General features: G+C 38.8%; 1 protein-coding gene and 1 pseudogene across 2 annotated transcripts in view; both read left to right on the forward strand.

The window, feature by feature from the left end:
- The window catches only part of PPP1R1C (protein phosphatase 1 regulatory inhibitor subunit 1C), a 126713-nt gene that overhangs the window by 45710 nt on the left and 66740 nt on the right, over positions 1 to 14263 (forward strand). For both annotated transcript variants that reach the window (XM_027590321.1, XM_027590320.1), the window contains exon 3: positions 13075 to 13112. In XM_027590321.1, coding sequence (XP_027446122.1) covers positions 13075 to 13112 — 38 coding nt within the window. The remainder of the gene's footprint in view (positions 1 to 13074; positions 13113 to 14263) is intronic.
- LOC113919538 lies at positions 9718 to 11158 on the forward strand (annotated as a pseudogene).

Raw genomic sequence — 14263 nt, forward strand, 5'->3', positions numbered from 1 at the left:
GTGTGGAAGTAAATTTGATCCATCTGTTCCTGAATTATATTCTCAAACCACCAACATTTTATTTTACAAGAACTGACTTCCAACAAGTCTTATGATATCCTTGACCTCCTGCCAAACCTGCTCAAAAAGTCTGAAATATGGCTATTGTACTGAATCTTCTCAAATATGCTGGGTTTTTTTTTAATTAAGAGCAAAAAAACAGGCAAAAAAGTATTTATCTGCTACACTGCCATTCATGCTGAAACCAAGCATAATACATGAACAAAGACAGAAGATCAACACAGTATCTATTTTTACTATATATATGTCCAGATACAGTATAATACAAATTATCTAGACAGCAAGCCTTGTATAAGCAGTTTACACATATGCCAGGAGTTTAAAAGGGGAATGGATGACCAAGGACAAATTCATGTTCCCCTGAAGAATGACTTAAATCGTATACATCACCAGTGAAGCCTCTCCATCTACCCCTTGGCTGCTCCTTTGTGTTATAGGCATATCTTGCCTAGTCTATCTCTTCACTTTGTTCTTAGGGTTGTCACGTGGGCCATCCACTTCTCTGGTTCTCCACCCTCTGGGCATTGTCATCCTTTCCCATGGCATCACTGACCACCTCGATGCTCATGACTCCCGGACCTGTATCTTTACGCCGATAGTAAGAACTCTTCCTACTTGGATCATCAGTAAGTCCCTTAAAATCAACAATTCCATGAGCACTCAAACTATGAGTCAGAAATTGATACAATATTTGGCTTCCTTCTCCTCTTTTGTCACTCCCCTCCTTCCCCCAGTCACAAAGTCCAGTCCATTCTTTCTCTTAATCATCTCTCTAACCTCGTTCAAATTATCATATTCTATTACCGTAATTACTGGAATACCTTCCTAGCTGAACTAGCTATATATCCAAATGGACTCCTACAATCCATTCTCCAAACAACTGTCAAAACATTCTTTCTACAAGGGAAATCTAATCATGCCTTTTTCTGCTTAAAACCCATCAGTGGTTTCTCATCACTTTAAAATAAAGTCCAAACTTCTTAATATTATTACAAAACCCCATATTATCCAACTCCTTCTTAAGTCTTCACCCTCTTCTCTCTGAACCTAACCCTGGCATTCCATAGTCCAATATTTGAGTTCTGTTCAATTTCTAAAAAATTGTCATGCTCTCTCACACCTCAGGACATTCCCACAAATTATTTCTTCTGATTAAAATCTCTTCTCCTCCCTAGTCCCACTCCAGCCAAGTTCCTTGCCCCATCAACTTTCCCTACTCCACCTACCTTTGCTGTGCATGTCAGCTTGGATGTCTTTTCCTCCAAGAAGTCTTTCTGGCTCTGTCAAAGCTAAGTTTGATACCCTTGACATATGCTTCTACCACACCTTGTGCGTCCTCTAAGACAGCCTTTATTTATCACACTGTATTGTAATTGTGTCTTTCCCTGTCTTTTTCAGTAGAGTTTAAGTTCTCTAGAAGGGTTGGATTCCATTTCCCAGCAGGATTCCCTACACATATTATACATGCAATAAACTATTATTAATACTGGATGTATTTTAGATCCCTAGTGACAGCCTTGTTAAAAAACACAATCTGTCATATAACTGATAAACTGCATTTACGTATGGGTTTTCATTTAATTTTCCTCTTATATTACCATTCATAGGAAAAAATGTTTAAAGACATAAAAATAAATATAAAGCTATTTTTCCTCCTGATACACACACACACACACACACACACACACACACACACACACACAGATTTTTTTCTGTTGTCCTATCTGAACTTGGTGCTAAACATACTGAAGTGGTATATAATTATAGTACTTTTTCCTCTAATAGTTCTTCCATGTATCTACTATAAATAGTCATTGCTTTCTATAACATTAAATCCTCAAGTAAATTACATATGAGACAAAAAAAATTGAGAGACAGCATGAACGTTAAGATTTCCAGGACAGGTAAAATACCAAGAGTTGAAAAGAGAACATGATTCCATAGATATTTAATTCCTTCAATCTTAAAACTGAATGAATAAAGTATATTTTCTTGAAAAATATTACTCAGAATGTGAGGTAAATGTTTATAGGTGATCTACTGACAAAAGCTAACTTCTTTATTTTCCAGGACTTTTAAGACTTTTTCTACAAAATTATGTAGAGCAGAATTTTAAAGATAGTTCCACTGGCCTTTCTTTTCATTACTAACAGAAACATATTTACCACCAGTGATAGGATACCTTCACTTGATTAAGCCATGAAAATATTATCATGTTGTTATAGGTACTCACGCGTACTCAATGTGTAGAGTGACACTTTGTAACTTTTAGGAATATATCTTCCATTTACAACTAAAAAAGGGATGTTTGCCTTTTGTTATAGAACATTCTCATTAAAAGGAGATTGCTATTTTACTTTATGTCATTTTACAATGGTCTACTCATAGAATTACTCAGATAAAATTATTTTGAAATTCATAGTGGTGTGTCTACACAGTTGAAACACAAAAGAGTTTGGAAAAAAATTAAAGTGTTTTTCAATGGAGGATATCAAATAGCAGGATTAAAAAATAAGCAGAATTAATAAGTCACTGTCAATTTTGGCAGCTAGAATAAAAAAAAGAGGAAATATTCTACAGACTGAAAAGACTACTAAATATACTAAATATTCCAAACACTGCTAAGCAGCCAGTTTTTTTCCAACTCCAGTGCTATTCAGACCCATCTCTAAAGTTCTCAAAATTTCCACAAAATTTTCTATCATTACTGTTCAAAAGATTGACCTCATTTGAATAATGTTCTCATGTTCACCTCAACCATTTCTCCTAGTCTTACTTTTAAGGCACCTAGTTATAGGACTTCATCTGGAGTCTCTGCTAAGAATATCTTTGTGATATCCTATGTGATAAAATAATGAAATTATTTTAGTGTTTTAAATTGGTTAAAAGCTGAATTATTCAAATCCTAACTAGTTTTAAGTTTATAAGGTCAAAATGACACAGAGCACATTGTTGGGAAGATAATAAGTGCTTATTAAATAATGACTTGATTGGTTGTCCGCATTGCCTGAAACATCTGATCATCTTAAACAAATCTATAAAACTGATGCAAAAATAAAATGTATAATTTATAATCAGTTCTTTAGGTAATTCTATGAAAAGGAGATCGAATTTTTAAAAATTAGAATGACTAAAACAAGTGTAGATGGTTAAACTGATGTCATTCCCCATCCCTTCTTGAAAAAGAATAAAAAACATGCATTAAAGAAATCACTTTCTTTTCCTGGAGCAAATTTGCGAAATCTAAACTCCAAATAGGCAGAAAAACTTTACCAATTGTTGAAAATCACAACTGATAAGATGATGCAACAGTTCTTTGGCCCTCATGTAAGCTAGTTTTGTGGTAGGCTAAAATGTTTTATAAGAGAAACTACGTTTATAAAAATCAAGAATACTAATGAAAAGCAGACTTCTGAGGTTTTAAACGATCTGATTTTTCTGTTCTTCTTCTACTGTGTTTGCAAATGGCAGCAGAAATGATGAAATATAAACACAAAAGTAGTTTGGAAGATTTCTAACCTCTCTCACAAGACAATTGCTGGTTGAGAGTTCTTAATAAACCAGCATGATCCATTTTGTGTTTTCCTTGTCATCTTCTTCACTATTTCCGCATAGAATACTTTGTACCTGATTCTCATCTAAAATGAACTATTTTGTAGAGGGCTCTGAGAGATAAAAACCTATATGGTAATGAGGTTGTGTCTCTACTTCTATCAATTAAGTGGAAAGCTATAAATAACACTGAAAGAACAATACAGCTGTGTGAATCTTGGCACAACAGGATGAAACTATTTCTACTGTTTGCTTCTTTTCCCCATGTTCCCTTTCCAGTGCATATAAATTCATTGCTCTGGTGGTTTTAATTTGGGCACCAGTTTTGACTAAATCTAAGAGCTCAAAGAAAAACACAGCTGAAACCACTGCCTAGTGGCTTAACTCACAGCCCCAAATGATAGGCCTCCGACAGAGCCCAGCAGGCTTTCAGCAAAAAGGCTGCTGACTAGAGCTCATTTTGAAAAGTGGAGAGTTTGATAGTAAGTCAGGAAGAGAGGCTTCACTATAGCTGTCTTAGGAGATTTTGCATTGCTCTACTAAAAAGAAGCAGTGAGTGTTCTACTCTTCTACTCTATGTAAGAAATACATGAAAGATTTCTTTGGCACTTTAGACCGGCTGATTCTATGCTAGAATGCTAAAACCACAAGGTAATGACACATACAAAATGAAGAGCTGAGCTGTGCATGGCAATTTCTTTCATTTGTAAATGATTTATCTTATTCAGTCCTGAAGGCTTATGGGTCAGTGATTGTTCTTGAACTAGTAGACCTAAAGCCATCTATAGAATTTCTCTTTAACTCTGTCCTTCTCTGTATGGCACAGCCACAAATGATCTCAACACTTGTGATCCAAGGGTCTTTCTGGAAAGAAAGATGTTCTACCTTCAAATATGTTAGATACCAAAATAGAAAATCTGCTGAAATGTAATGATTTAGATTTCACTGTTGTTTGCAGAGATCTGATGGTAAATTCCTCCTGAGACTGTCAAAGATAGCACCAATGTCCTTGTGATTAAATCTCTAGGGCACCTCAAAAAGAAGGCTATAAATTGCTTTCCTCCATTGCTACTCCTCTACAGAACAGAATTAATTTTTTTCCCACAAATTAGTGCTAGGAAAAATTAAAAGAAAAGCTGATTGCAAGGACACTAAGGACCTAGGATAGTATACCAGTTTTCTGCCAAAACAGACAAAACCATTTATTAGACAAGGAGTGGAACATAAAACTGTAAGATATGCTGAGCAAGTCTTCAGTTTTATCACTCTAGTCCCACACAATCACCAAAATCTCTGGATTCTCTGTTCCCCTATAGTACCCTCTGCCAGTGGCCAAAGAGGACTTGTCAGCCTCTCACTCTGAGATGTCTCTGATCTCTGTAGTTTGTTCTGCAGGTCTGGATGCATTCTGTAATTTATCTTGCTTTTCAAGGTCTAATAAGTGGTATCACTGGCCTGCTGTGAACTGGTACAGACTGCCCCAAGCAAAACCTCAAAATTTAATATTAAAGCAGGTATTTTTTTGTTGTTCTGTTTATTTTCCTTGCTCTGTAACTATCCCATGTAATTTCTATTGTCTCTTAGTAAACATTCTCTAACAGCAGAGAATGTTTGTTCGATGGCTGTGACCCTGGTCTTAATGCTTAGTTTCATGAAAATTGATCTTTACAACCTAATTATATGACCCCGCCAGCTTGTACTACTGTAACCTGAAATCCCAGTTCTGGTCTTTAGGACTGAATTGCCTCTCAGAACTCTATCTGCTGACATTGTTCCATTTTGGTCTTTCAGATACAAAAATGCTGCCTCTCTCCCCCACTTGACACTCTGCAACCTTCTGCTTGTTAACTCGTAATAGTACCTCTGGACCACCCGTTCAGATGCCACCCTCACCGGTTCTCTGATCAGTGTCATACTCTGGTAGTAGATCCCATGCATTGATCCCACAGCCTTGCTTAATTATCTTATTCTAGGCCCTTGCCAAAATAAGTACTAATCTTGCCCCACTTAGTCATACCTGTCCATTTGTCATCCATAAGCCAGTACTTGTATTTTTATAATAAAGTGGAGTATAAAACAACTGCAAAGCTGAGAGGAAATTTCTAAGAAAAATACTGTAATGTAGAAGGTTTTTTTCCCACATCATCTATCAATTTGGATGTGCTTTGCATATATTTCCTAGAGTGTGAGTCCCAGAACACATTTGACTGCAATTTCAACCAGATTGTATTATAGCAGTCAAATATTTTCTCTTGACTAACTTATAGAATAATTTAGATGCTGGCTGTGTGTAAAGTCTGTGCAATTGTAGTATTTACTCTCTTGTTAGTAGATTAGTAGAAGAGGTAAAAATCAACTTCTAGTAATATTTACTATGGCAGCTGGAATATTGTGGTTTAATGAGGGAGTTTTTCAGTGCAGAACTATCCAGGGAAAAGTGGTAAGGTTCATAAGAGCTGGTCCTGGCTTTTCTTGGTAACTAAACATCATTACCACAGGAGCTGCAGTATTTCCATTGATGAACATTTTTAAAAAGTAAAAAAAATCAATCAAGAGATTATTACTTCATCATCATGCTTCATAAACTTACATGACCTCTATTTTTCAATTTAAACTTTGCTGTGAAGGCATATGGAATTCTTAGAGATACATTAGCTGAGTCTCACTGCCTCAGAAGACACGTAGAATATACTTTTTAATAAAAAATGTGACTAGCATATAGGAATGAATGTTGACAAATAATGACCTCCCCACATCTATTTCCACTCTTCAAATATATTTAAGCCATCTGTTTTTGGATAAAAAGATGCATATGAAATATTTCAGGTTTAGTGAAGGTGGATGGTTAATATTTTATAAAACAAAAAATATAATAATACAATCATTTATACTATATATTTTTCTTATATTTTTAAAAAATTATAAAACCGATTATAGATTGATGATTTTTAATGGTAAATTTGGTAGAAAAAGAAGTGACACTGTATGTAACAAAAATTTTAGCAAAATAAGTAAAAAATTTACTTTTTTGGGGGGGTTCAAAGTAATACAGGAAATTAGTCTGATCTCTTCCAGGATTTACTTTAAGGGATGGTTTTGAATAATTATAGTTTAAGTATAAAGGTATCAATGACCTCTGCTCCTACAGTCACTACCTTTAGAAGGATCTGTCTGCAGAAGCACTGTCTTAGATTGCCTCATATGGGATAGAGGCAATATTTTTTTCAGTTATTAATAAAAGTTATGGAAAGTGCTGTAAGTTAATGGATTGAACACTTAATTACATATACAACAAAATACTTAACTGATAGGAAATTAAAAACCTTGAATCAATTTTCACCCAGGTTTTTGTTAATGTAACATAAGCAGTCAATTTATCATATGAAATAAACCTACACAGCAGAAAGCTTGGTGGTGTCATGGTGTGATGACCATCTAGAATGTGGGGGTTATACACAAAATTTTTCTAGATTTTAGAATTCTTTTCACTTGACTTTATAGCCATCTTCCTAAGTAGAGAAATATGTACTAATTAGAACATCAAGTCACAATCTTAAGTATCCCTACCAGGAGACAATCCAATAGAAACCTCAATGTGGATGGCAAAGAGACATTTAAAAGATGCCATTCCAATGTTCATTCCTGAACTTTCCTTTGGTAGAGTCAATAGGGATGAAAGAATCTGATTTTTCTTAATCTATTATTCCAACAGTCATAGGCAACTAACAGATTAAAGCACAGTTTTAATGGCAACTGCTACAAAGAAGAAAAGCTATGGAAACTAAATTTATCACATTGCAGTTAAATGATGGAGTGTACACACTGGATCAAGTGAGTGCCACTGACCACAAAAGCAATTCAAAATTGATATTTATAATAAAGTTCTGCATATGCTTTAGGTGGCCAGAGATCTGATTCCATACTGAATTGGTCAGATAAAATAAGAATCAGTGAAAACAAACCTACAGTCTTTGCCACAGAAACAAAAGGATATTGGGAAATCTCAATTTCCTTCCTCCTGTTTGAGCAGGCATATTTGGCTCTAACTCTGTCTGTTAATAGTTATGTTTAGACAATGCCAAAGGAATGCTTTGATAAATAAAATAATCTAGCTGGGGTGTGTGTGTAAAAGAGAGACTCGTCATCACACATAAAAACGATGGATTCGTGAAATTCAGTCCTACTGTAGTGAATTGTTGGACTGGATGATGACTGGTCACACTACTTTCTCCTATGACAGTCCTACATCAAAACAAATGAGAGATCATTGCAACAACACAACAGAATGTTGCTTCACTGCTTCAACCTGCAATTTTGTAAATTGATGAAAGGAAATTATCTACCACATTTTAGAATTAGTTATTTCTGTTTTTGTCTTTTGGTGTGAAATAAGTGAAATCACAAAATATGCAGTTTTTTCTTATTGTGCTCTAATATTTTCAGTAAAATAAAATGATCATATGATCATATAACAAACATGTATGATTATATTTTGTCGTCAGGTGACTAAAATTAAGACTAAATTTCTGTCAGCTAATTAGAACAAGTCTCAAATGAGGGAAGTGGAAAAAAACCATATGTTTGAATTCTAAACAAAATGTAAGTTATGTTTCTTTCTTTGGTACTCCCCCAAAACTCAGAGTAGAGAAGAAATATAAGCTATTTTGGAGTTAGGCAAAACAAGCTTATAATATAAAACAAAATTCTATGTTTTTTAAAAAGACTTTATATCTGGCTAACCTAATCAGTTCAAGACAAATATTAAGAAGAAAAACTAACCAAGAAGAATAAAAACCTTTTTCATTGAATTATACAATGAGTGAAGTCTACACAGTTGCCTTGGAAAGACATTGTTTTAGTGTGTGTTACAGTCAGAAAGTAGGAAAGCACAAGGCTGAATGACTGGACGCCATTTTGTTCTTAAAATAATAGGTTCTGAGTCCTGGGTTGAATTCTGAAAACTCCCAGGGCATAAATTAAATATTAAGAAACACCACTGGTTGGAGTGCCTGGGTGGTATAAAAGCCTCTAACTCTTGGTTTCAGCTCAGGTCGTTATCTCAGGGTCTGAGATGGAGCCCAGAGTGGGCTCCCCGGTCAGGGTGGAGTCTGCTTGAGTTTCTCTCTTCCTCTCCCTCTGCCCCTCCCCTCTGTGCTCTCTGTCTAAAATAAATAAGTAGATCTTAAAAAAATAGAAACACCACTGGCATTTACTGATCCAATGGATCAGAATACATGCATTGTTAAAGTGGATCATATTTGATATTTACTTAAAAGATGATAGCAAAAGATTTTGCATTGATAGAATTGCTCGATTCAGTATATTCACAGCTATCTGATAATCACCCAGATACTTCCAGTGATTATACCAAACAACTGTGATTGCTGTGCTCAGCCAATTGTTCCTGTTTGCCTACCCCTACACAAGGGAGGGTAAATTCATTAGAAGGTTCCTTAACTTCTAAAAATCTAGTAATCAAGATATAAGATTAAAATAAACAATAGTGCTGTATACTATTCATTCTAACTGCTTGTCTGTTTTTTTATTTTTATTTTTTAAACTTATTCTATTTTATTTTTTGCTGCTTGTCTATTTTGGTTTCTTACTATATGAAATATCAACTCTCTGCACTGTGGACTTACACAGAAATTTTACTACATATACGTATTTCTATATATCCACAAGATACATATAGTTTTTCATTATAAAAGCAATGCATGTTCACTAGAAAAAGAAACGGTACAGGGAGAGAGAAGATGGAATGAGTTATTCAATCATCGAGAGATAATTACAGTTAAGATACTGAATATATCCTTCTATGAATATACATGCATTTCTCTATTATCTCTCTCCAGATAGTTTATCTACACTTTATGAAATAAAAATACCATACCTATAGTTTTGAAATCCTTTTAATTTATACAGTATATGTTTTCATGTCAATAAATGCAGATCTGTATCACTGTCTTTAGGGAGTTAGTCTTTGATGAACTGCTCGTTCAGTTTTTGGACCACGGGCTCAGTCTCTCAGCTTTGGCACTCACCTAAGAGTCAGGAAAGGGTAACTGGGCCAATAAGAGGCGGGGAGACCCACCCCTGCCCCCCATGGCGGCTAGGGTCGGGGAGGCAGAGCCCCAAGGGCGCCGCAGGAGGCCAGCCCTGGAGCCCGCACACAGCCATTTCAGCAGCAGCGGTGCTTTTCCCCGTACCCCCGCTCTCTTCACCCTTACCCGCAGTGCCCATGCCCGTTTTGGCTACAGTGGATGGACAGGAAAAGTTTGAAACTGAAGTAACCAGACTGGATAACGAGCTTCCGGGTGGCATCCCCAAAACAAGTGTGGACAATTTTGTGCGGTAGGAATTCTTATTAATTTAGAATCGCGATATGAGGCAAAACATCTTAGTGGGAAAACTGGCATTTTTGCCTACTGATGGATCTGAGCAAAAAAGTTCTGCTTACCTTGGAAAAGCGAGGGCTATTCTACGTGTCCAGCAGGCGTCGAGAGCACCTCGTGCACCGCGTCGGCTGACTGTAAAGGCCGGCGCACCGCGGCGGGTTTGCTGCCTGCGTGGTCCCGCACCCCAGGCGCACAGGGGGAGACAGACAGGACAAGACGCGAATGCCTGTCCGTCTGAGCTGGAGGCCCTCCATAGGCGGCCTGACCCAGAATCGTTTCTCCCCGAGGTCATTCCTAGGGCCGCTTACTGGGAGAACACAGTGGGTCTCCACCGTTTCTGCGTCACAGAAAATACAGCGAAGATAGATGGACCCCCAGTACTTCCTTCCTCACAAACTACTAAATACACCCCAGACCCCAAGGCGCGGGCTGGGGTGGGTCAGAGCATGAGCACCTGGTGGAACGCGCCAGGAAGTACCTCCTGGGAACGCGCCGCGCCTGGGCCTGTGAGGAGGCTGAGGACGTGGACAAGTCAGTGTCCACGGGGAGAGGCTGGAAAACGACCTGTCCTACGTTAGCCTGGGCCCTGCCCCGTTCCCTGAGCTCATGCACGTCAGGATAGGACTGGAGAGCTGCTCCTTCTTGGAGGAAGATTTCATCCCTTCCTGTGCAGAACAGGTTGGGAGGCGGCGGCTCCTTTTCAGCGGGCGGCACAGCACGGGAGTGTTTGCCAGGCTCTACATCAGTGTGCTCCACAGGCACCACGGGTGTACAGCACAGCGCCCCTCCCCCTCCCCCCCACAGGGACACGGTCCTCCTGTGCATCCACGCCAGGGCCGACCCTGGACAGGTTCGAGAAAGGGTGGAAATCATCACGAAGAAATTCATTTTAATGGCTGGAATGTGGGGGTGGTGGCGCTGGAGCGAACCAAGGCGCGGCTCATGTCCATGCTCATGCTGAACCTGGAGTGCAGGCCTGTGATCTTCGAGAATGCAGGGAGGCAGTTGCTGGCGACCCGTTCCAGAAAGCTGCCCTGGAGCTGTGCACACTCATCTGCAATGAGAAGCTAGAAGACATCCTCAGAGTCGCTTCTAGCTGTTCTGCGGGAAGCCTAGTGGCTGCTCCGGGTGATTTACTGACCAGCTGACTCTCAACCCTCCGGCTGCGTTGTGAAGCGAAGACACACGCCTGTGCAGAACATCTAGGTTCTTCTGGTAGAGGCCCTCCAAAATCCCACCCAGATCGCTTGCTCTAGACAGAGCCCATGTTGAGGCATGTTTCTTGGATGTGAATTTAGTGCCAAGTTTCATAAGCGGTGCAAAGTGTAGGACCTTTCTGTTAAACTTGAACAGATGTAATGCCGCGGAGCCAGCTCAATTTCCAGCCTTCAGTACTAAATGTGCCACTCAGTGGAATAAAAGGTTTACCTTCACCATTGCAGCGAGAAATAGGATGAAGTGCAGGAACGTTAAACGCAGCATGCTGTAGAAAACCAGGTTAGTGTTCCTACCTCTGTCCTATGTACCCCGAGATTAGCAGTCGCCAGTGTGTCAACCAGCACCAGACTGCCTCCTCACAGGGGCCGGAGGGCTAGTCCGGCATAAGAAACCCAGCATGGGGCAGGGTTTCTTACAATTGCTGGCTTGGGTAACTGCAAAGCCTGTGAACATTTTAAAAGGTAGGAGACTAAGGAGCTCCAGGTTCTGCATGTCTGGATGTTTCAGGAGAATTAAAGTCAGATGGCTTTGGTAATATAGGATAGCTTTGTGGTTTGCAAACTTGAACAACTACCCCCCGCCCCTGCCCGGGGGCCCCAAGTGGGAACCGACATTGACCACAGCCAGTAGTGGTGATGCTGCAGTAATCCCTGGCACCTGGCAGTCAGGGGATTGCACAACATCTGGCTGCAGTTTGGTTGGAGAAGAGAGTCTCCAAGTCCAATTTTTTTCTTTTTTAAGTAGGCTCCATGCCCAGGGTGAAGCCCGACTTGGGGCTTGAACACATGACCCTGAGATCAAGACCTGAGCTGAGATCAACTTTGGGACAATTAACTGACTGAGCCATGCAGGTGCCCCTCCAAGTCCTAGTTTTTGAAAGGTGGAGAAACCCAGCCTCTGCAGTACAGATGAGAGAGGGACAGATGTTTTAAGGAAGTCAACTAAACATATAAATATTTTTAAAAATGGCAAGATCCATGTAAAGTAGATGAGGAGGTATGAAAGAAATTCAGCCCAGAGGTCCTCCACCCATTGAAAGGCAGTATGTGAGCTCCTCTTCCTCCTGTCTCCGCCTCCTCACATTCTTTTTTATACAGACAGCCTACACGTTTCCCTAGGTTTGTCATAAGAAATATTTCTGACAAAGTAACTGGTTCTTTCCATGGGCCTATGGAAAAGAGGGTGCTGCCACTTTCAGAGTCAGAGTGATTGGGCAGAATGGAAAAGGAGCTTTGTTCAGCTTAGTGGCCAACCTGAAGAAATTTGACAAGCTACAGTGAGTAGACTGGCAGCAAAATCCACAGAGGAGATTGTTTATTCCTTAACACTGTGAGGTTGATGACACCAGTAGTTGATTCCAGGGCCATTTCCCTGGTTTCCTTTCTGGATTACTGGAAGGAGGGCAATTTGGAATTTCAAGACAGATGCCTTCTTTTTTTTTTTCCCCTGCCTTTTTTAAAACTTGGGGAAAAGATTATCTCAGAAGGAAACCATCTCCTTCTGTCCCCCTTTCCCTTAGCCACAGATGTTATATAAACATAAGGCAGGGCATCTGGGTGGCCAAGCGTCTGCCTTCGGCTCAGGTCATGATCTCAGGGTCCTGGGATCGAGCCCCAGGTCGGGCTTTCTGCTCAGTGGGGAGTCTGCTTCTCCCTCTGCCTCCATCTCTGCCTGCCGCTCCCCCTGCTTGTGCTCTCTCTCTCTGTCAAATAAATCAACAAAATCTTAAAAAAAAACACACAAGGTGATTATTAAATTATTTTTTATCAAATTGTTGAAAATGTTAATATGCATATTATAAAGAAGAAACCACCTTTCTAATGAAATATATCTACTTCTCTTGCAGAAATAGATGACAAGAGGGTGACCAACACCCAAGCCGAAGTAAGTTTTCTTATATTTTGTATAAATAGGTGTTCAAATCAATTAAAAACATAATTAGGTTGGTTTAATGTTTTATAAAATATGTCAAGACAACTGATATAAGAACTAGTTTGTTTTCCTGACTGAAGAAACAGTAAAATGGGGTCGTTAAATCTCTGCCTCTGTGCTACTTTGGTTCTCAACCTATGAAATGCCAACCCCTGAAAAAACTACTTGTAAAATAAACCATTGCTTTTAGTGATAAGATATGGTATTGATATTTTCAATTTAGTGACTAGTTGTTTATGACCAACTACAGGCAGGGCCAGCCACTGTTGGAATCCTGGAGCAAGAAGATGGGGAGCAGGCACCTCTTAAAGGGTCTTCTGGAATGTGAAGCCAAGAGCAGACCCTGAGGTCAGAGGTTCACATACACATGTAGGAGTTCAGATGGAAAATAGGAACCAGGGGAGGCTAGGAGAGCTGATAATATAAAATATATTGAATACAAGGAAGCGAGTAAACTTATGCTCAGAAATAGAACAAATATTGACTAGTGTGCAGACATATGAGTCAATTCCCATGGTTGCATTAGTTAGGCATAGAGCAATACAATACCCAGAGGAAAATGTAGAAAGAACAAAATACCAAATAGTATCTCTTAAGACTTTTCTAAAAATTTAATGAGATTGTGTATGTGAAAATGCTTTGACAACTGAACTCTTACATACATACAAAGCAGTTTTTATTGCTTAAGAAGTTTTACTACATGGTACTAAACAAACTTTTCTGTAGGATTAATTTTCCACTTGATCTTTGAATGTGTATATGGAAGTAAATATGAGAAATCCCAAAAGTGATTGCTTCTTGAAATCAACCAGATGAGACTGAATACAGTAAAGGAACATCAGAAATATCAATCATCCACACATTGAACATTAATGTAGAGTCACTCTGTCTATACCTGTGCATAATGAACTGGTTGTACTGTAACATTCTATTTTGGAGAAATTTGCTTGTACCATATGTTTGGCTGATAGGGATTTGACAACTATTGGTTGAAATTTTTTACTTTTTATATTGTTTTTGCATCAAGTAAATGTCTATCTTGATGATACTTTTGAAGGCAAATAAGCTTTAGTATGTACAAGGGAAGATACCTCAAATTCTGT

The sequence above is a fragment of the Zalophus californianus genome, chromosome 3 (assembly GCF_009762305.2).
Source record: "Zalophus californianus isolate mZalCal1 chromosome 3, mZalCal1.pri.v2, whole genome shotgun sequence".
NCBI classification, from domain to species: Eukaryota; Metazoa; Chordata; class Mammalia; order Carnivora; family Otariidae; genus Zalophus; species Zalophus californianus.